The following is a 24434-nucleotide window of genomic DNA, read 5'->3' as shown; positions in this document are numbered from 1 at the left end:
CAGACCGTATCACACAGGATAGGATTAGATACACAGCTCAGCAGACAGTATCACACAGGATAGGATTAGATACACAGCTCAGCAGACCGTATCACACAGGATAGGATTAGATACACAGCCCAGCAGACAGTATCACACAGGATAGGATTAGATACACAGCTCAGCAGACCGTATCACACAGTATAGGATTAGATACACAGCTCAGCAGACAGTATCACACAGGATAGGATTAGATACACAGCTCAGCAGACAGTATCACACAGGATAGGATTAGATACACAGCTCAGCAGACCGTATCACACAGGATAGGATTAGATACACAGCTCAGCAGACCGTATCACACAGGATAGGATTAGATACACAGCCCAGCAGACCGTATCACACAGGAAAGGATTAGATACACAGCCCAGCAGAGAGTATCACACAGGATAGGATTAGATACACAGCTCAGCAGACCGTATCACACAGTATAGGATTAGATACACAGCTCAGCAGACCGTATCACACAGGATAGGATTAGATACATAGCTCAGCAGACAGTATCATACAGGATAGGATTAGATACACAGCCCAGCAGACAGTATCACACAGGATAGGATTAGATACACAGCTCAGCAGACCGTATCACACATTATAGGATTAGATACACAGCTCAGCAGACCGTATCACACAGGATAGGATTAGATACACAGCTCAGCAGACAGTATCACACAGGATAGGATTAGATACACAGCTCAGCAGACAGTATCACACAGGACAGGATTAGATACACAGCTGAGCAGACAGTATCACACAGGATAGGATTAGATACACAGCTCAGCAGACAGTATCACACAGGATAGGATTAGATACACAGCTCAGCAGACAGTATCACACAGGACAGGATTAGATACACAGCTGAGCAGACAGTATCACACAGGATAGGATTAGATACACAGCTCAGCAGACAGTATCACACAGGATAGGTCAGAACGGCCACGATGATCGGCAATTCAATGAAAAGACCATCCTGCTTCTCTCAGTCCCCCCCTAAAATCTGTCAACTGGGTAAACTGTCCTCGAGTGATTTAAAGAGACATGTCTAGCAGTCAACAATCTCTCACCAAGAGGTACATTGCCCAAAAGTAGCCTCTGAGAGCCTTTTTATAGGGCAGCGGGGGAAGCACTTTTACACCCTCTTGTGGTAAGACCCAGTGTCTAGTCAGACCACACCTGTAATCAGCTACATATCTGTCTGAGATAGAACTGCAGGATGAGTTTTGCAGCAATACCCGACATCTCTATCTGGGTGCGGGAGTTTTTTTGACAATGAGCGTGTATCGGTTAAACCAGTCGGTGTAATGCGACCTCTGTAACCCACATGCAGGTAAAAACCTATTTCCACTTTTTTTCATCCCTCACACAAATCACAGCACAACCACCCTGAGATGGGCACATGAGCGGCCTGCACCATCAGGTTATAATGCATCCTACTGCGTGGCATCAACATCGAAGGTGTAATAATTCACTTTACATAAACTGCACCGAGCGCAAGTATTTATCCATTTATTACAATCAGGCGCTAATTATACGTTAGAAAAATCCTGAGGCGCAACTAATCCTCCCTAATGCGATGCCTACGCCATTCTTAATCATGTAATAGATGCAAGTTGTCACAAAGGCCGACCTACTGTGAGCGTGCGCAGCTCTGTCATTATACAGGTACAGGGGAAAGGCAGCGCAGTGTGCTACGAGAACACTACGTCTCTCGGATAATCGGATTTCGAGGCGCTTTGGCACTCCAGGCAAATAACAGAGACTAGTCAGAGACAGATACACAAGGGCATCTCTAAGAGAAGGGTAGACTGGGGGGTGGTATGCGGGGTCGGATAATGGAGGGGGCACACCACTGGAGAGCATCATCTTAAAATAAAAGATTGAGCCCCCGCTTACTTGTGGCTGGGTTACTAGGAAGAGGAAGAAGTTGCACAAAGAAAATAATTTTTTGGGGGGAAATAATAGAAGCGGGACACAATGAATCGGGAGAACACGTAGGAAGGAATTATATTTACACAGTCTGAACGTCTATAAAGCTCCTTTCATTTTTCCGTCACGGCAGCCATTCATTTCCAAGCTTAGTGATTCCCGTGTCCCAGATTGTAGCTGGTCATATGTGCTAAGCCTCGCGTCCGCACGCCTAATCCACAACCTACACTCCGTGATGTTGGCTTACGTTTCTTCTTTTCTTCAACATTTCCAAAATGGCAATTTGTTAGCAATCGATTTAGGAAGATAGCACTAGACGGGCTATGGGACGGATCCGTTTATCCCGGCGCTGTTTGCTGCAGCTTTGGATGTGAATCTGCGCTACGTGACCAGTAGAAAGACTTTGTATCATGGAAAGTTCTGTGCTCGGAAAATGAGAAGAGAGGGACCCAGGGTGCTGTAAGGAGAAGCAGGGGGGTGTCCTAGCAGGATGAGGGGCATGTTCCAAATTCACCCCCTCTCAGGTATCCAGAGACTTTGGCTTCTTCTGGGCCAGCTCTGTGCAGGAGGCGGGGAGGGGTCTCTTTGTTTGCTGTAAGGGGCTGAGCTTCTCTTTCCAAAAGTTTGTAAGAAGAAGCAGTGGGGGCAGGTTTCTCCTATAAAGCTGCACTGAGGCTGCAGGAGAAAGCACCGTATAGACTGGACATGTATGCCGCAGCTCTATAGCAGCCTGGGCACACTAAGGACACAGCACTGCAAGGACCTTCTCTGCCCCATCTGGGCACATTTCGGGTGATGGCTTCAGGACATCTGTACCTTCTACTCTTCACCCTTGCCTTGGCCCAGGTGAGCTGTGGGGAGCGTCAAGACCATGATGCCCCTTCTTTAGCCTTCGTCTTTGATGTGACCGGCTCTATGTATGACGACCTCAGACAAGTGATTGAAGGAGCCAACCGGATTTTGGAACGCACTCTGACTCGCAGGACCAAAGCCATCAGCAGCTATGTACTGGTCCCGTTCCATGACCCAGGTAAGAGTGTAACTTTAGATTTGGAGTACTACAAGTCTCAGCATATCCTATTGGAGTTTTTCTGACAGGGCGTGCTAGGAGGTTGTTGCTTCTCTTTTACCTTTCGCTGTGAATGGGTTTATGCTTTATACAGTCTACACAGTTTTCTATGGTCCTTTAGATGTCTAGCATCTCTATGAGAGAGTGACCCCCTAGGACAGGGATGGCCAACCTGTGGCTCTCCAGCTGTTGTAAAACTACAACTCCCACCATGCCCTGCTGTAGGCTGATAGCTGTAGGCAGTCTGAGCATGCTGGGAGTTGTAGTTTTGCAACAGCTGGAGAGCCTCAGGTTGGCGATCCCTGCCCTAGGAGATGCATAAGCCCCCTGCACAGAACATGCATGCATGTACAGCATGCCACATTCTGAATTATTTTTCCCTTGGTACACTGCGGCAATTAGAATTCACTACTACTATATGATTAGAGTGAGAAGATTTTAGAAGCATAAACTATGGCTGAAAGTGACCACATGGTCACCACGGCTGCAGGGATTATCTATGCCCATGCAGATTATGGATCATATCAATCAAATGAACAGAGTATCTGTGCCCAGTTTACGGGCGTTTGTATATCACACACTAAGGTTTTATGCAGCATTTTTCATCCATGCGCCATTCGCTTTTTTGCAGCAAACTGCCCCATTCATGTCTATGAGACTATGCACATCTGGATTTTTTGTTGAGTGCCCGTTCCACAAATTATAAAACATGTCCTATTCTGGTCCGTATTGTGGACACGAATAGCCCTTTCTACTGATGGAAGTGATAAAAATGCGGAGCGCACATGGAAGGCATCCATATTTTGCAGATTGTGAATCGAATTACGGACACAGCTGTGTTGATGAAGTCTTAGTGTGTGGTCATCATTACATCTGAATGGCCTGTAACTTCCAACAAACATCCTTCAGTCTATAGACCGTCCTTGGACTTATGGACTCAGATACCAGTTAAGCTTCTGCACATGTTCTCGATGTAAGATCCTAAGACGTGTGTCCTGTATTCACTGGAGAACGAAGTCTCAGATCTCAGCTTCTGGGTGAAGAATATCTGCCCTGCACGTTTTACTGGGATCACCTCTGGTTACGTGGATTCCGTTTCCACATAGGTGAAGCCACTGATGGTTCCACACATATTACCAGAGATTTCTATTGTATGGCCATGTGTAATACGCTGCAATCTACTTCTCCAACCACAGATGCAGGTCAGGGAGGGTTTTATAGAAAGACAAATAATCTGTAAATCCGCGTAAACACATGGATAACGGTGAAGTGCGTCCCTTCGTCTGACAATACAATAGTGCTGTCAGGGATGCCATAACCAATCTTGTAAAAGGGTTCCCCAATATTTAATGTTCCTAGACATGAAGGAGTCGTCACCTTGTAATGTTCAAAATTATACATTTTGAAGATTGGATTTTGAAGCTGAAATGCATATGTCGAAATAAAGGGCAGCTCCACCTCTGGGGAGCCTTTCAGATAACATTACCGCATAAAGAGCAACTCCCTAATTCCCTGAACAGCCACAGGAGCAACCTAGCAGGGTTCAAGTTCCCCTGTGACCTCATGAGCAGTATGTTTTATGACCATCTTACAGCTATCAGGGCATGCTGGGAGTTGTAGTTTTTCAACAGCTGGAGGGCTAGGAGTTTGACATCCATGATCTAGATCACTGGACTCCACGTGGTAATCTGCCAGTTGTGGTGAAACCACAACTCCCAGCATGCTCAGCACAGCTGGACCCAGTGACTTAACACATGTCACCACTGAAGTCAGTCGTTGGCTGCAGTGACCCCCAGCATGCTCAGCACAGCTGGACCCAGTGACTTCACACGAGTAATATGTGACCCCTGTGGTCAGTCATTTGCTGCCGCAGTCATGTGTCCCCCAACAAATCGGGTGTTGGCGCAGGAAGACCCGAGACCTACTGCGCTCGACAGGGAGTGATTGAGCCAGAACCCTGTGTCAGAGATCATATAATCATGATTTCCCCTGCTGGGGCAGTAAAGGTCCTTGGGGTGAAAAGCCCCTTCAAAGGGGTTATCCCAGACTATAACAGACCTTTCAGAGTGACTGACCTGTGGTGGTGATCAAACTTACCTGGTCCCTGCCACTGGGTTCAGTCTCCATCACTCCAAGGCCGGCTCTTCCTCTCCCTGCCACGCTGAAATCCTGTTGACAGTGGGGGAGGGGACATATAATCGCTACAGTAAATCACTGGCCGCAGCAGTGACCTGTTCCCATTGCGTCACCTGTGCTACATGGGGAGCAGGTCACCACAGGATGCTGACTTCACTCCGGCAGGGAGGGATGAGTCAGTCATAGAGAGATGGAGACCAACACAGTCTTGGATAACCCCTTTAAGGCTACTTTCACACTTGCAGTTTGGGCGGATCAGTCATGGGCCTGCAAAAACGGATCTGTTACAATAATACAACCGCATGCATCTGTCATGAACGGATCCGTTTGTATTATCTGTAACATAGCCAAGACGGATCCGTCATGAACTCTATTGAAAGTCAATGGGAGACGGATCCGTTTTCTATTGTACCAGATTGTGTCAGAGAAAACAGATCCGTCCCCATTGACTTACATTGTGTGCCAGGGCGGATCCATTTGGCTCAGTTTCGTCAAGTGGACAGCAAAACGCTGCCGGCCACTTCCAGAGTGGAATGGTGACTGATCGGAGGCAAACTGATGCATTCTGAGCGGATCCTTTTCCATTCAGAATGCATTAGGGCAAAACTGATCCGTTTTGGACCGCTTGTGAGAGCCCTGAACGGATCTCAGAAACGGAAAGCCAAAACGCGCGTGTGAAAGTAGCCTGAAGTCTAAAGTGTAAAATGCCGGTCTTAATAAATGCAGCGCTTACAGTTTATTCACACGACCGTGTCTGATTTTCTGCTTGCAAGAAATGGATCTGTGAAATGTTTCCGTGTACACTCGCTTTTCTTTCTCATTCCCATCAATAGCTATTCTGATCTGCAAAAACAGAGAGTACATGCAGTGAGTTTCTTGGAAGAGGTACAAGGATCAGCTGAAAAAAAAAAAGAGATGTATAAAGAGCACCACTGACTTGTATGGTCCAGGTTCCATCCGTTTTAAAAATGGAAAGCACACCGAAAAAAATTCAATAAAAAAAATCGGGTTCACATCACGGTTTAGTTTTCCGTTCTTCTGATCCGTCAGAAAGAAAACGGATCCTGTATTTTAAGCATCCGTAATGCTCAGTTTCTGTCATTTCTGTCTGAGATCAGTTATGTTAGACAGAAAAAAAAAAGTCCTGCATGTAACTGGGTATAATGGATGCTTAAAATACAGGACCTGTTTTTTATGGATCAGAAGAACGAAAAACTAAACTGTGATGTGTGAGAAATCCCCCTGCACCCTTACCACTGTCCCAGCAGCATAATGTTAGGAAATATTAGGGAATTTCCATTTAAGCAGCTTCACAAAAGGTAGACCCGTGCTTTAAGTTAGGTAGTTGCACAAACCTGCATAAATAAACCTCCACACACCGGGGGAGTGCGAATACTCAAACAGCAAATGTGCTCCACACACATCTGCCTTCTCGCACTTGTGCCCTGTGATGAGCTGCTATCATCTCGGCGTGATACAAAGTGTCAAGATCAAAGGCGGCTCATTGTGTCTGTGTGTTTTGTCACTCACTGTTTGTTCCTTTGACACGGGGGTCCTTGAATCAGCTGCGGCTCGGCCCTTTATCTCTCTGAGCGGTGACACTGCTGAGCGCACACAACATGTACACCGCCTCATTCACACACATTATGCTGCTGGGCCCCATCCAATGCTGATGATGTCCAAAGAGCTAATGGCCTCTAGCAGATTGTCGTGAAGGAGACACATATACATGCAGCGATCTCCTCCAGAGTATGGGGAGGAGTGATCGCTCTTCCCCATACGGTCTCGTTGTTTACCCAGCACGATCCATGACTGAGAAACGAATAAGCATTTCGTCTGGTCATCGGCGGTGCAATTACACCGCAAGATGGTCGCTAACGATTGTTACTGGTAACACTTGTTAGCAATAATCTGTTCAGGGCCCTTAAGGCTACATCCAAACCTGCGTTATGTCATGAAGAAAGCGGGCATCCTTGCTGGAATGCCGACAGATCCCATTATAATGCACAGGCATCCGTCAGACTCCGGATGTGTACGGCCGCTCTGCCCTAACACAGATGTGGACACAGCCGTATGCAAGCTGATCGCCCAAGGGTTAATGACGGATGTCAGAGCGGGAGATTTAAGGGGAAATATCACAGTAAATATAAAGGCTTTATATCTGGTAAGTTGTTAAAGGCGATTTCCAGTCTTAGAACAAAAATAAAAGCCTCGTGACTTTCCAACATTCCTTGTGTGTGAATTCAGCACCATTACCAAGACCTCTGCTTGTTGTCAGTGATTGATATTAAGAAAACAAACCTGGCTGACCTAATACTTCTCACAGCTGAGGATTGGTTACAGTGCATGCTGTCTAGACAATCCTCTGCGAGCCAAGAACAGAAGCAGCAGAAATATCGGCATTTTCTGATAGTTTGTTACAATGTGTCTAGGGCTGCAGCTAACAATTATTTGAATAATCGATTAGTGTCGATAATCTAATCGATTAATCGGGAAAAAACACCAAAATTACAAAACAAAGAGGTTTATATGCTTTTACTTGAAAAATTATGTTCAAAGGCCATATTAAAAAAAATTGTGGATGACACTGTTATGGGGTATCTGTGGATGGCACTGTTATGGAGGGGATCTGTGGATGGCACTGTTATGGAGGGGATCTGTGGATGGCACTGTTATGGGGGATCTGTGGATGGCACTGTTATGGGGGATCTGTGGATGGCACTGTTATGGGGGATCTGTGGATGGCACTGTTATGGGGGATCTGTGGATGGCACTGTTATGGGGGATCTGTGGATGGCACTGTTATGGGGGATCTGTGGATGACACTGTTATGGAGGGGATCTGTGGATGGCACTGTTATGGAGGGGATCTGTGGATGGCACTGTTATGGGGGATCTGTGGATGGCACTGATATGGAGGGGATCTGTGGATGGCACTGTTATGGGGGATCTGTGGATGGCACTGTTATGGGGGATCTGTGGATGGCACTGTTATGGGGGATCTGTGGATGGCACTGTTATGGGGGATCTGTGGATGGCACTGTTATGGGGGATCTGTGGATGGCACTGTTATGGGGGATCTGTGGATGGCACTGTTATGGGGGATCTGTGGATGACACTGTTATGGAGGGGATCTGTGGATGGCACTGTTATGGGGGATCTGTGGATGGCACTGATATGGAGGGGATCTGTGGATGGCACTGTTATGGGGGATCTGTGGATGGCACTGTTATGGGGGATCTGTGGATGGCACTGTTATGGGGGATCTGTGGATGGCACTGGTATGGGGGATCTGTGGATGGCACTGGTATGGGGGATCTGTGGATGGCACTGTTATGGGGGATCTGTGGATGGCACTGTTATGGGGAGGCGGATCTGGGCACTGTGCACATTATGTGTCAGATGTCAGCCTAACAAGAGCTTGGTTAACATTTATTCCTACTGATACATACACATGTATGAGCTCGGCCGACTCCAAGTGTCTGTATGTATATAATGTACAGGTCAGTGCAGGTATAATGGTCTCCCGGGGTCTGTATGTATATAATGTACAGGTCAGTGCAGGTATAATGGTCTCCCGGGGTCTGTATGTATATAATGTACAGGTCAGTGCACGTATAATGGTCTCCCGGGGTCTGTATGTATATAATGTACAGGTCAGTGCAGGTATAAGGGTCTTCTGGGGTTTGTATGTATATAATGTACAGGTCAGTGCAGGTATAATGGTCTCCCGGGGTCTGTATGTATATAATGTACAGGTCAGTGCCGGTATAATGGTCTCCCTGTGTCTGTATGTATATAATGTACAGGTCAGTGCAGGTATAATGGTCTCCCGAGGTCTGTATGTATATAATGTACAGGTCAGTGCAGGTATAATGGTCTCCTGTGGTTTGTATGTATATAATGTACAGGTCAGTGCCGGTATAATGGTCTCCCTGTGTCTGTATGTATATAATGTACAGGTCAGTGCCGGTATAATGGTCTCCCGGGGTCTGTATGTATATAATGTACAGGTCAGTGCAGGTATAATGGTCTCCCGGTGTCTGTATGTATATATAATGTACAGGTCAGAGCAGGTATAATGGTCTCCATGTATATAATGTACAGGTCAGTGCAGGTATAATGGTTTCCCTGTATATAATGTACTGGTCAGTGCCGGTATAATGTTCTCCTGGGGTCTGTATGTATATAATGTACAGGTCAGTGCAGGTATAATGGTCGCCCGGGGTCTGTATGTATATGATGTACAGGTCAGTGCAGGTATAATGGTCTCCTGGGGTCTGTATGTATATAATGTACAGGTCAGTGCAGGTATAATGGTTTCCCTGTATATAATGTACAGGTCAGTGCCGGTATAATGTTCTCCTGGGGTCTGTATGTATATAATGTACAGGTCAGTGCCGGTATAATGTTCTCCTGGGGTCTGTATGTATATAATGTACAGGTCAGTGCAGGTATAATGGTTTCACTGTATATAATGTACAGGTCAGTGCCGGTATAATGTTCTCCTGGGGTCTGTATGTATATAATGTACAGGTCAGTGCAGGTATAATGGTTTCCCTGTATATAATGTACAGGTCAGTGCCGGTATAATGGTCTCCCGGTGTCTGTATGTATATAATGTACAGGTCAGTGCAGGTATAATGGTCTCCCTGTGTCTGTATGTATATAATGTACAGGTCAGTGCAGGTATAATAGTATCCCGGGGTCTGTATGTATATAATGTACAGGTCAGTGCAGGTATAATGGTCTCCCGGGGTCTGTATGTATATAATGTACAGGTCAGTGCCGGTATAATGGTCTCCTGGGGTCTGTATGTATATAATGTACAGGTCAGTGCCGGTATAATGTTCTCCTGGGGTCTGTATGTATATAATGTACAGGTCAGTGCAGGTATAATGGTTTCCCTGTATATAATGTACAGGTCAGTGCCGGTATAATGGTCTCCCGGTGTCTGTATGTATATAATGTACAGGTCAGTGCCGGTATAATGGTCTCCCTGTGTCTGTATGTATATAATGTACAGGTCAGTGTCGGTATAATGTTCTCCTGGGGTCTGTATGTATATAATGTACAGGTCAGTGCCGGTATAATGTTCTCCTGGGGTCTGTATGTATATAATGTACAGGTCAGTGCAGGTATAATGGTTTCCCTGTATATAATGTACAGGTCAGTGCCGGTATAATGGTCTCCCGGTGTCTGTATGTATATAATGTACAGGTCAGTGCCGGTATAATGGTCTCCCTGTGTCTGTATGTATATAATGTACAGGTCAGTGCAGGTATAATGGTCTCCCTGTGTCTGTATGTATATAATGTACAGGTCAGTGCAGGTATAATGGTCTCCCGGGGTCTGTATGTATATAATGTACAGGTCAGTGCCGGTATAATGGTCTCCCGGGGTCTGTATGTATATAATGTACAGGTCAGTGCCGGTATAATGGTCTCCCGGGGTCTGTATGTATATAATGTACAGGTCAGTGCCGGTATAATGGTCTCCCGGGGTCTTCATGTATATAATGTACAGGTCAGTGCAGGTATAATGGTCTCCCGGGGTCTGTATGTATATAGTGTACAGGTCAGTGCAGGTATAATGGTCTCCTGGGGTCTGTATGTATATAATGTACAGGTCAGTGCAGGTATAATGGTCTCCCTGTGTCTGTATGTATATAATGTACAGGTCAGTGCAGGTATAATGGTCTCCCGGGGTCTGTATGTATATAATGTACAGGTCAGTGCAGGTATAATGGTCTCCCTGTGTCTGTATGTATATAATGTACAGGTCAGTGCCGGTATAATAGTCTCCCGGGGTCTGTATGTATATAATGTACAGGTCAGTGCAGGTATAATGGTCTCCCAGGGTCTGTATGTATATAATGTACAGGTCAGTGCAGGTATAATGGTCTCCCTGTGTCTGTATGTATATAATGTACAGGTCAGTGCAGGTATAATGGTCTCCCGGGGTCTGTATGTATATAATGTACAGGTCAGTGCAGGTATAATGGTCTCCCTGTGTCTGTATGTATATAATGTACAGGTCAGTGCCGGTATAATAGTCTCCCGGGGTCTGTATGTATATAATGTACAGGTCAGTGCAGGTATAATGGTCTCCCAGGGTCTGTATGTATATAATGTACAGGTCAGTGCAGGTATAATGGTCTCCCTGTGTCTGTATGTATATAATGTACAGGTCAGTGCAGGTATAATGGTCTCCCGGGGTCTGTATGTATATAATGTACAGGTCAGTGCAGGTATAATGGTCTCCCTGTGTCTGTATGTATATAATGTACAGGTCAGTGCAGGTATAATGGTCTCCCGGGGTCTGTATGTATATAATGTACAGGTCAGTGCAGGTATAATGGTCTCCCGGGGTCTGTATGTATATATAATGTACAGGTCAGTGCCGGTATAATGGTCTCCCGGGGTCTGTATGTATATAATGTACAGGTCAGTGCAGGTATAATGGTCTCCCTGTGTCTGTATGTATATAATGTACAGGTCAGTGCCGGTATAATGGTCTCCCGGGGTCTGTATGTATATCATGTACAGGTCAGTGCAGGTATAATGGTCTCCCAGGGTCTGTATGTATATAATGTACAGGTCAGTGCAGGTATAATGGTCTCCCGGGGTCTGTATGTATATAATGTACAGGTCAGTGCCGGTATAATGGTCTCCCGGGGTCTGTATGTATATCATGTACAGGTCAGTGCAGGTATAATGGTCTCCCAGGGTCTGTATGTATATAATGTACAGGTCAGTGCAGGTATAATGGTCTCCCAGGGTCTGTATGTATATAATGTACAGGGCAGTGCAGGTATAATGGTCTCCCGGGGTCTGTATGTATATAATGTACAGGTCAGTGCCGGTATAATAGTCTCCCGGGGTCTGTATGTATATAATGTACAGGGCAGTCACTTCATCCCTGTATCTGAGGTGATGTCTCACTTTCCCTCCTCGTTCTCGCCCTTTTCCTCTGCAGTTTCTCTCAGGATCCTCCTGACATCGCGTCGCCTCCACTTTTCCTCACAGATTATGGCTCACAGAGAAGCTCCGCCCCCTCCTGTCACTCACTAGTATAGAGCCTTCTGATTGGTCGGTATCCCTCACATGATCATCTTGTGGTCGGTTCCGATGCTGCTGAGGTGAAGGTTTCCATAGTTACTGGCGGCGGGAAGTTCGCCTTCTTGCTTCTTTACCAGCACATACACAGGCAGAGCAGTGAGGGCTAACACTGGTATAATGGCGGCCTGGGGTCTCTATGTAATTACCTCCCAACGTTTGATAAGTCCAAGTTTGTTGCCGTGTCTAACTCCGCCCAATGACCATGTGTATCCCCCCAGTCCCGTCCAGTCTCCTGTCCCCACACAGTCAAACCCCCTCATTGCTCCATATATTTTCCCCTCATTGCTCCCTTATAAAAGTGCTGCCCCCTTAGTGCTCCATATAATATTTCCCCCTCATAGTACTTCAGCATAGTGCCCCTCCATAATACTGCTGCCCCCTCATAATAGTGCTGCCACCTCATAAAAGTGCTTTACAAAATAATGCTGCCCCCTCATAATAGTGCTGCCCCCTCATATTAGCCCCCCTCATAACAGTGCCACCCTTTAGTGCCCTCCATAATAGTACTGCCTCTTTTGTGCCCCCCCCCCCCCCCCCCCATAATAGTGCTTCCCCCTTAGTGCCATCCTTATAAGTACTTCCCTCTTAGTGCTCCACATAATAGTGCTGCCCCCTCATAATATTGCTACCAGTCTGGTGCCCTACTCATAAAAGTGCTGCTCTCCTAGTGCCCCCCATAATAGTTCTGCTTCGTTATTGCCCCCATAATACGGTTTCCCCCATGATAGTGCCGCTCATTTATTGCCCCATAATAGTGCTGCTCCTTTAGTGCCCTCATAATAGGCACTGTATGTTAGTATTGATATGGGCACTGTATGTTAGTATTGGTATAGGCACTATATGTTAGTATTGATATGGGCACTGTATGTTAGTATTGGTATAGGCACTATATTTTAGTATTGATATGGGCACTGTATGTTAGTATTGATATGGGCACTATATGTTAGTATTGGTATAGGCACTGTATGTTAGTATTGGTATAGGCACTGTATGTTAGTATTGATATGGGCACTATATGTTAGTATGGATATGGGTGCTATATGTTAGTATTGATATGGGCACTATATGTTAGTATTGATATGGGCACTATATGTTAGTATTGATATGGGCACTATATGTTAGTATTGATATGGGCACTAGTTGTTAGTATTGATATGGGCACTATATGTTAGTATTGATATGGGCACTATATGTTAGTATTGATATGGGCACTGTATGTTAGTATTGATATGGGTACTGTATGTTAGTATTGATATGGGCACTGTATGTTAGTATTGGTATAGGCACTATATGTTAGTATTGGTATGGGCACTGTATGTTAGTATTGGTATAGGCACTGTATGTTAGTATTGATATGGGCACTAGATGTTAGTATTGATATGGGCACTGTATGTTAGTATTGGTATAGGCACTGTATGTTAGTATGGATATGGGCACTATATGTTAGTATTGATATGGGCACTATATGTTAGTATGGATATGGGCACTATATGTTAGTATTGATATGGGTACTATATGTTAGTATGGATATGGGCACTGTATATTACTATAGATATGGGTACTATATGTTAGTATTGATATGGGCACTAGATGTTAGTATTGATATGGGCACTAGTTGTTAGTATTGATATGGGCACTAGATGTTAGTATTGATATGGGTACTATATGTTAGTATTGATATGGGCACTATATGTTAGTATTGGTATAGGCACTGTATGTTAGTATTGATATGGGCACTAGATGTTAGTATTGATATGGGCATTATATGGCATCTCTATTTGTGCACAGTATATAGGGCATACACCTTATTCCCGGTGTTATTGTGGACAGACTTCCCATCTATTATTAATGTAGACAGAATGGATTTAGGAGATTAGTCTTGCTTTATTTCCTCAGCTTGGCCTCTACCTCCCACGCTGAGCGGCCGCCCTATGAGTTCACCGCTCTCACTACAGTTCCGTCCATTTCCCCTGATATTCCTGCATCCTAGAAACCAAGCCAACCCAATGCAGCTCTGGTCTCTGCTACATCTGCCGTTATAATGCTGCGTGCGGGCAGTTATCAGGAGCTGTGCCCTGACTACACAGCGGTGTGCCCTCCGTCATTGTGTGCCCCTACTGTACTGTCAGCAACCAGCTGGGAACATCGTCAGTAAGTGAACTGAATGTGTATTACATGAGACCAGGAGGTAAGAAACAGAGCGATTAGGGCGGTGTGTTCTGGATGCCTGGGAGTTGCATGATGAGCAATTGCCTATCAGAATGGTATTATCAGGACCATGTCAGCGCAGGCACATGGGCCCTATGCAGCTCAGGGCTCCTGCAAGGTCTCTAAATGATCCTCCAGTATTTGGGAAAAAATGGCTGCTTTCTTCCAGAATCAGCCGCACATCATGGTTTACATCTGGTATTGCACTTCAGCTGCATTGACATAAGGGGACTAAACTGCAATACCACCCGCAACTTGTGGACTGGGGTGGTTTGTGGATGTAAGCAACCATAAATACCCTTTTACTGAATTTACAATACCCATTCTACAGCCTGGAGCCTTATATAGCCTGTTCTGTGTGACCCCGACCATAAAGCTGTCACTGTTATGGGGGGCACTGAAGGACCCTGTACCTGATTCCCTATGTCATGCTCTGCACCCTCAGGTCCTACATTAGGCATAGCACAGGGCATCAGTATTAGCCGGACTGCTAATTCAAAGAGGTTGTCTTATCAGGGCCAGACCTTGGAGGGGTAAGGTGGTCACCCTGAGACTCGCTCCCAGCATAGTAGGGTATATGGACATTATAGAAGGGGGTCGACTACCCAGGCCTCGCTATATGAACCAGAATAATTTGGAGAGAGCAACATGCCCATGTGACTACCTCGTCTCCTCTTCATTGGAGTGGGGAGTAGAGGACCCCCTTTTCCCATTAAGTGAAACCCACAGCAGTGGACCAGCCACCGATCAGTCATTTATGGTATACTGTATATATACTGTTGATATATCATAACTACTCCATAAAATTTTATTGTGGCCATTAAAATTGTCCCCCTTAGAAATGGTAGTTCCCCTTGACTAATCCCTCTGCAGCAGGTATTCCCCTTTATATAAGGCCACATGAAGTAGAACAGCCACGTGTCCTGAATACACGGCATTTATATGTGACTCATATCTGCAGTGACGTGTGAGATGCTGCAGAAAAACCATTAGTGACTGAACACTTAGACGCGGCCTGCTAAGTGCACATTATTCTGATTTCATGGAGACGTGAGGGTGACATCGGGGGACACGGCTGTGTGACCGGACGCTGCACTGCTGGGTGACCCAGGTCCAGGGATGACGTATTCAGCCCAGGAAGAGGCGCCGTAACATGGCTTGTACCATGCTAATAATACACTAATACTAATACACCATCTGCCCAGGTGTAGTCGCTGCACCATGTAAGCGACATAGCATAGAGCCTCTATAGAGGCAGGGGTATATAGCATAGAGGCAGGGGTGTATAGCATAGAGGCAGGGGTATATAGCATAGAGCCTCTATAGAGGCAGGGGTCTATAACATAGAGACTCTATAGAGGCAGGGGTCTATATCATAGAGCCTCTATAGAGGCAGGGGTCTATAACATAGAAGCAGGGGTATATAGCATAGAACCTCTAGAGGCAGGGGTCTATACCATAGAGGCAGGGGTATATAGCATAGAGCTTCTATAGAGGCAGGGGTATATAGCATAGAACCTCTATAGAGGCAGGGGTCTTTAGCATAGAGGCACGGGTATATAGCATAGATCCTCTATAGAGGCAGGGGTATATAGCATAGAGGCAGGGGTGTATAGCATAGAGCCTCTATAGAGGCAGGGGTCTATAACATAGAGATTCTATAGAGGCAGGGGTCTATATCATAGAGCCTCTATAGAGGCAGGGGTCTATAACATAGAAGCAGGGGTATATAGCATAGAACCTCTAGAGGCAGGGGTCTATAACATAGAGGCAGGGGTCTATAACATAGAGGCAGGGGTATATAGCATAGAGCTTCTATAGAGGCAGGGGTATATAGCATAGAACCTCTATAGAGGCAGGGGTCTTTAGCATAGAGGCACGGGTATATAGCATAGATCCTCTATAGAGGCAGGGGTATATAGCATAGAGGCAGGGGTGTATAGCATAGAGCCTCTATAGATGCAAGGGTATATAGCATAGAGGCAGGGGTGTATAGCATAGAGCCTCTATAGAGGCAGGGGTCTATAACATAGAGGCAGGGGTCTATATCATAGAGCTTCTATAGAGGCAGAGGTCTATAGCATAGAGCCTCTATAGAGGCAGGGGTCTATAACATAGAAGCAGGGGTATATAGCATAGAACCTCTAGAGGCAGGGGTCTAAAACATAGAGGCAGGGGTCTATAGCATAGAGGCAGGGGTATATAGCATAGAACCTCTATAGAGGCAGGGGTCTTTAGCATAGAGGCAGGGGTATATAGCATAGAGCCTCTATAGATGCAGGGGTCTATAGCATAGAGGCAGGGGTATATAGCATAGAGGCAGGGGTCTATAACGTAGAGGCAGGGGTATATAGCATAGAGGTTCTATAGAGGCAGGGGTATATAGCATAGAGGCAGGGATATATAGCATAGAGCCTCTATAGAGGCAGGGGTCTATAACATAGAAGCAGGGGTATATAGCCTAGAACCTCTATAGAGGCAGGGGTCTTTAGCATAGAGGCAGGGGTATATAGCATAGAGCCTCTATAGATGCAGGGGTCTATAGCATAGAGGCAGGGGTATATAGCATAGAGGCAGGGGTCTATAACGTAGAGGCAGGGGTATATAGCATAGAGGTTCTATAGATGCAGGGGTCTATAGCATAGAGGCAGGGGTATATAGCATAGAGGCAGGGGTCTATAACGTAGAGGCAGGGGTATATAGCATAGAGGTTCTATAGAGGCAGGGGTATATAACATAGAGGCAGGGATATATAGCATAGAGCCTCTATAGAGGCAGGGATATATAGCATAGAGCCTCTATAGAGGCAGGGGTCTATAACATAGAGGCAGGGGTATATAGCATAGAGGCAGGGGTCTATAACATAGAGGCAGGGGTATATAGCATAGAGCCTCTATAGAGGCAGGGGTATATAGCATAGAACCTCTATAGAGGCAGGGGTATATAGCATAGAACCTCTATAGAGGCAGGATTATATAGCATAGAGCCTCTATAGAGGCAGGAGTATATAACAGAGGCAGGGGTATGTAGCATAGTCTCTATAGAGGCAGGGGTCTATAACAGAGGAAGGTGTATATAGCATAGAGCAGGGGTGCACAGCCTTTTCTGGTTGGGGGCCACATTGACAGACTGAACCAATGATGAGGGCCGAAAATAAAATTTAAAGGGGCATTACCAACTGAAATACTGTATTTATGGCCTATTGAACACAGAGTATACACAATTAATGTCTAGTTACACTTCTAGAACTCCCATCTAATGGGCAAAATACATGAAGAATGCATGTGAGCAGCCACAAGACATAGGCATACATGTCTGTTACCAGATGGTTGGGGGGCCACACGGAATGGTATCAAGGGCCGCATGTGGGCCGCAGGTTGTGCACCCCTGGCATAGAGCCTCTATAAGGCAGGGGTCTATAACATAGAGGCAGGGGTATATAGCATAGAGCCTCTATAGAGGCAGGGGTCTATAACATAGAGGCAGGGGTATATAGCATAGAACCTCTATAGAGGCAGGGGTATATAGCATAGGACCTCTATAGAGGCAGGGGTATATAGCATAGAGCCTCTATAGAGGCAGGGGTATATAGCATAGCGCCTCTATAAGGCAGGGGTCTATAACATAGAGGCAGGAGTATATAGCATTGAGCCTCTATAGAGGCAGGGGTATATAGCATAGAGCCTCTATAAGGCAGGGGTCTATAACATAGAGGCAGGAGTATATAGCATAGAGCCTCTATAGAGGCAGGGGTCTATAACATAGAGGCAGGGGTATATAGCATAGAGCCTCTATAGAGGCAGGGGTCTATAACATAGAGGCAGGGGTATATAGCATAGAGCTTCTATAGGCAGAGGTCTATAACATAGAGGCAGGGGTATATATCATAGAGCTTCTATAGAGGCAGGGGTATATAGCATAGAACCTCTATAGAGGCAGGGGTATATAGCATAGAACCTCTATAGAGGCAGGGGTATATAGCATAGAGGCAGGGGTATATAGCATAGAGCCTCTATGGAGGCAGTGGTATATAGATTATATACATAGGCAGGGGGTATATAGTACAGATTCTGTATAGATAGGGGACATATAGCATAGATCCTCTATAGAGATGTTCCTTTGCTCTGTATATTATTATTATTATTTATTATTAAAGTGCCATTCCTTCCATAGCGCTGTACATATGATAAGCGGTCACATACATAATACAGACAATTGCACTAATCATGAACAAGACGGGTTACAGACTAGTACAGAAGGAGAGAGGGCCCTGCCCGTGAGGGCTTACAATCTACATGGTATGGGAGAAGGACACAGTAGGTGCGGGTGAAGTTGGTCGTGGCGGTATAGAGGCAGCAGGGTCACTGGTTGTAGGCTTGTCTGAAGAGGTAGGTTTTCAGGTTTCTTTTTAAGGATCCCACTGTAGGTGAGAGTCTGATATGTTGGGGTAGCGAGTTCCAGAGTATGGGGGATGCACGGGAGAAATCCTGGAGGCGATTGTGGGAAGAGGCGATAAGAGGAGAGAAGGAGGTCTTGTGAGGATCGGAGAGTGCGTGTGGGGGTGTATCGGGAAAGTAGCTCAGAGATGTAGGGAGGGGACAGGTTATGGACGGCCTTGTATGTATTTGTTAGTACTTTGAATTGAATTCGCTGGGCGATGGGAAGCCAGTAAAGGGATTGGCAGAGGGGAGAGGCAGAGGAGTAATAGGGTGAGAGGTCGATTAGTCGGGCAGCAGAGTTGAGGATAGATTGGAGGGGTGTGAGAGTGCTAGATGGAAGGCCACAGAGGAGAGTGTTGCAGTATAGTCTAGGCGGGATATGATGAGGGCATGTACAAGCATTTTCGCAGATTCAAAGTCTGTATAGTCTTGTGTAGTATATTTCTTTGTGTTTTCTTAGCAGGGCCAGATCAGGGTCTGTTGGGATCTTTTGTCATTTTGCATATTTAATGGCTAAATAGTACCGTCATACAGTGCTAAATATCAAAAAGAGAGGTTGAATCCAGCTTCAGCATATAAAAAGTTTTCTTTATTCGGCTTGTAGTATAAAAATCCAACAAAATGTCACATGGAGATACACAGAAAGATTGTGACGCGTTTCGGGCTGTGGTATTGAGCCCTTCTTCAAGACAATACAAAAGTGTACTAAAAACAAATGCTTTATATACCACACAAATGGATTACTCCTCCTTCTCTGATTGATTGGAGACTGTGTCCCAGACCCAGTGCTAAATATCAGTATCATAAAGTGGCCACATGACATTTCTATATTATAACTGCATATTACTGCAACTACTAATATGTTTCATTGCATAACTGCATAAAGCATATTAGTGCCATGTAGTGGACAAATAATAATGCCATACAGCACCCAAGTAATAATCCTGTATGAATTCCTAGACCTGATTATGATGGACATGGAAGTGGAGGTCTTCTAATGTTGGGGACCACAGGGCAATGTCCTCTTTTGGCCATGTTCTCATCCAGCTTTATTGGTATCAATTCCTTCCTCGGTTTCAGACCTTTGTATTAAAAACACATATTTCATATCATTTGGCAGCCGATCTGACTATGGATTCTGATCCTGTAGGGTTCAATAAGAGTTTATTAAAACATCTGGAATGCAAATGGCAAATAAAGTTTTTACAATTTGATACAGTGTGGTAAGTGAAGGCTCCTCTGGACGGCAAGCGTGCAGGACCATTCTGCTGCTGTATGGACATGTGCACTAGAGAGGGAATCCCCTTTAACTTTAGGAACCTTGTTTAAAAGGTGTTTGCAAAGGTGACCCATAGGTGCTGTAGGTCAGACCTCATGTACATAGCGTTCCACATATAAACCCTAGAGGGAGCCTCATGATTTTTGCAAAACATTCACATACCTAGCACTGGCATGTCTGGTCTTTTCATAGAAAATCAGCTGTGCCGAATATTTACTGGAAGAAGACACCTGGAGGGCTCAAGTACATAAAATATCAGCTGAGCGTAAAGGCAGAGTTATAGGCGTACAAGAACAGCAGAGAGGACAGTGTCCTGTGGACAAACCTTCATGTGAAGGGTGCATGTAGTGGCCCTCATGGGGCTTTTACACCCGGTTTAGTAATTTTCCTCCTGTTTTTTTGCTGAGGCCGCACATTTATAAGATTTACCATCTGCACACATCGTAGAACTTGTATGTGATGTGCTCAGAAATGTTGCATTCATGTTTGTAAATTTTGGCGGCAAATTTTATTTTTCTTTGCTCTTTGCAGAGATCGGACCTGTCACCATTACAACAGACCCAGAAAAATTCAAGATGGAATTGGAGGAGCTGTACGTCCAGGTAGAGTAACAGTTTCTCTCATTATAAGAATATTGTGAGCACAAGACGGGTTAAAGCTAATCTTCTTCTTCCAAATGAGCAGGGCGGGGGCGACTGTCCCGAGATGAGCGTGGGAGCTATTAAAACAGCCGTGGAGGTCTCTCAGCCCGGCTCCTTCATCTACGTCTTCACTGACGCCCGGGCCAAGGATTTCAGGAAGAAGCAAGAGGTTCTGCAGTTACTACAGCTGAAACAGTCTCAGGTTGGTGCATATAGGTGGGCAGGCACTATTAAGTGCAGGACACAGAGATCACCTGCTCCATGTAATTGTTAAAGCAGTGGGTGTGGAACCCACAGATCTGGCTTTATCCTGGCAGTCCCCTGGTATTCACCCTTTAGCCCCTATAAATACAGGGATCTGGACTTCGGTGCAGGGGAGCAACCAGACTGCTACCTCTTGGAATAGTCTCTGTGTGATTGACAGCTGATCCACAGGCATCAGAGACATTGGTGCAGGACACATAGGGATCAGGCTACAGCATAGTCAGGGACAGGTTGAGGTCAGGGTAGCCAGAGTACGAGGGCAGGCAGCAATATGGAATTCAGGCACAGGTCAGGTCAGGCAGCAAAGGGTCAGAGTGTAGAAATCGGGCTGAAGTCAGTACACAAAGAGACAAACGGATACAGCACATCTTTGCAGGAGCTACCAATCTAGACAACCTATTGCTCAGGCACCTTCCCATAGGGGAAGGTGCCCTAAGTACCCAGAGGATGGGGTGAATTAGGGTGCTATAAGAGACAGAGCACATCCCTACAGGCACAGGGATGAGGCCTTGCTGGAAGGAAGTAGGCAGCGACGACCCTGGCAGCAGGAGCACACTGCAAGGGATTAGAGGGAGGCCTACAGATCCAGGCTGCCGGAGAGGAAGAACGGTAAGTGAAGCGGTGCCCGCCCAGGAGAGCGGCGGGCATTGGCTGCTGATGTAACAGCTATTGCCAAGTGTCTTTTAGGCTGTGACTATCTGCTGTGCAGCTGGTCCAGGTAGTGGACCATTCAGGGGCAGTCACGCTTGTGGATCAAACCTTCTTTCTACCATTGTCTTGCAGGTTGTGTTTGTGCTGACTGGAGATTGTGGTGATCGGAGCCACCCAGGGTATCGTGTATATGAAGAGATAGCAGCTACCAGCTCTGGGCAAATATTCCACTTGGACAAGCAGCAAGTTAATGAGGTGAGTCCAGCAGTGCATAGGCTTTACCATATGGTACAATACAATAAAAGTCTACTTACCTGACACCTGATGGAGCAGATATTCTGATAACCCATTACGGTGCAGAAGAGCCATGAAATTTACCTAATAATCGGAAATCCAGAGTAGCAGGGTCTTCTTCATCTTGGGTCCTCATCTCCAGGGGCTCCATGTGTTGCTAATGATGTTTGTGCATCACTGGCCATGTAGGTGCACCCATTTTCAGAGCGCCCCCATCATTTTTGTGGCAGATGCTGTGGAGCACATAGAAGCCCTGAAGACAGATGAGGATCCTGGATGATTTGGATCTTTGGAAGACATCATTCCTGCTGCCATATGACCCGCTACCAAGGATTTAGTTACATCTGTGCAGAATTTCCATTTATTATGAAGACTCCGGACTAAGTGAACACTTGTTAATTAATGCTTCGTGTTAAGACGTGCATCTAATGTAATTGTCACAGACAGATCTGCAGGGGCTGCAACGAGTTTAGATGAGCAATTAAAATCACAACTCCAAAAACAAATAAAACCTCACACCTCTGGATAGGTCATCGGTATCTGATTGTGGGGGTCCACACCTGGGACCCCCGCTGATCAGCTGTTTGGAAAAGGCATCGGTGCTGCTGTTAGCACCGCGGCCTTCTCCCTGCTCGCCGAGTACAGCGCCGTACACTGTATAGTGGCCGTGCTTGGTATTGTGCTCTGCCCCATTCACTTCTATGAGGCTGAGCTGCTCCTAGGCCACGTGAACAAGGAACGTATCGCTGCTACCTTCTCAAAGCTGATCGGTGGGGTCCCAGTTGTTGGACCCCCACCGATCAGATACTGATGACCTATCCTGAGGATAAGCCATCAGTAAAAAATCTCGGAAAACCCCTTTAAGCCAGAATGGATTCAAAAGGAATGGGAAATATATAGAATAGACATATATGGGGTCATTTATCAAACTGGTGTAAAGTAGAACTGGCTTAGTGGCCCATAGCAACCAATCAGATTCCACCTTTCATTTTCCAAAGGAGCTGTCCAAAATGAAAGGTGGAATCTGATTGGTTACTATGGGCAACTAAGCCAGTTCTACTTTACACCAGTTTGATAAATGACCCCAGTACTTCTGCTGCTGAATCCACTTCTGGCTTTTACTCCAACAACTTCATCAAAAACTGGTGCAGAATATGACCCATCACATTTCCACCTCTGGATCGGCTTGCTGACATGATGACTCTATTAGCCAAAAATGGTCTGTCCAGCCTTGAACCCCTTTTAACACCTTGATTAGCCATAATTTGAATTGCCAGCCACTCTGAACGCACTCATCCAGTCTAATTGTTCCTCACGGACACTTTCATTTCCTCTCACAATCCATACTTGTAGGTTAATTGGTTTCCATGAGACGTTAACCCTGGAGGATGACCTAGGAAAATTACATTACTAGCTCCAGCCTAAAGTGTGAATGCATCCTCTGTAAGCCTGTTTGCTGGGGATTTTGGAGGCAGAGATGTAGCAGAGCTCAGGATGTCATCATTCGCATATCTTCATAGGCCCCAGTCACCCGCAGAGTTGCTTGTAGATCTGTGAGAGAGGGGGTCCCAATCAGAACATTTGCTTGCAGATATTTCCAGTTTCAGAAACTTCTCAACATGCCAAGTGGTCTATTCAGTTTGGAAATCAGCCGTGGTCCCAGCTCATAGACTCCCTGCCATGTTATCTAGGTAGAATTCAGTTTTAACAGTCAGTCCACGGGACAGGTCGTGAAGGCAGAGGCAATGCTGCCATTCTGAATGGTCTTATTGTGTGACCGCAAGGCTTCGCTAATGTCACTGCGGCCCCATTGAAGTTTGCAAAGTCACACGACATAGGGGCTATTTTACGCTGCATCTACTTTGACCAAATGCTACAAACAGAGGCGCTTTGTGCCCCCACAACACCTCCACCCCCTCAGCCCGCCTCACATCTGTTTGCTTTTTATGACAAAAGGAAAGCTGAAGCCTGTGTGTCTCCGGCCTGCTGGCGCAGTTCGCCCATATGGCTATAATTATAGATGGTGCCCTAATTCCATCACACGGTCACAGTATAGTGCTGAGTAACCATATCCGCACCCCCTACTACGGAGCGCCACGCCATGACTTTCCTCTTTTCTTTATGTATATGAATGGAGAACACACTGTTGTTGCAAAAGTAATGGCACCCTGTGTGTTTTATTTGCTCATGATAAGCCGTCCATTTCACAATAGGACGCAGATAATTGTCAATGCTGAGCTGTGATCTCTCTACTGATGGCTGTGATCTCTCTACTGATGGCTGTGATCTCTCTACTGATGACTGTGATCTCTCTACTGATGACTGTGATCTCTCTCCCGTTGGATGTGGTCACTCGCTTGATGGCTAT

The 24434-nt window shown here is 45.8% G+C and overlaps 1 protein-coding gene across 2 annotated transcripts in view; it reads left to right on the top strand.

Annotated features, from left to right (window-relative positions):
- The first annotated feature begins 2760 nt into the window (after positions 1–2760).
- Positions 2761–24434, top strand: part of HMCN2 (hemicentin 2) — a 112111-nt gene continuing 90437 nt past the window's right edge. Inside the window, exons 1-4 of one of the 2 annotated variants that reach the window (XM_040406461.1) lie at positions 2761–2995; positions 20748–20818; positions 20901–21059; positions 21905–22027. In XM_040406461.1, coding sequence (XP_040262395.1) covers positions 2761–2995; positions 20748–20818; positions 20901–21059; positions 21905–22027 — 588 coding nt within the window. Of the gene's footprint in view, positions 2996–14450; positions 14479–20747; positions 20819–20900; positions 21060–21904; positions 22028–24434 lie in introns of those variants that run through there. The other variant, XM_040406462.1, reaches the window with a different exon arrangement.

The sequence above is a fragment of the Bufo bufo genome, chromosome 8 (genome assembly GCF_905171765.1).
Source record: "Bufo bufo chromosome 8, aBufBuf1.1, whole genome shotgun sequence".
NCBI classification, from domain to species: domain Eukaryota; kingdom Metazoa; phylum Chordata; class Amphibia; order Anura; family Bufonidae; genus Bufo; species Bufo bufo.
The sequence above is the reverse complement of the archived record's forward strand: the minus strand, read 5'-3'. Positions and strand labels throughout refer to the sequence as shown.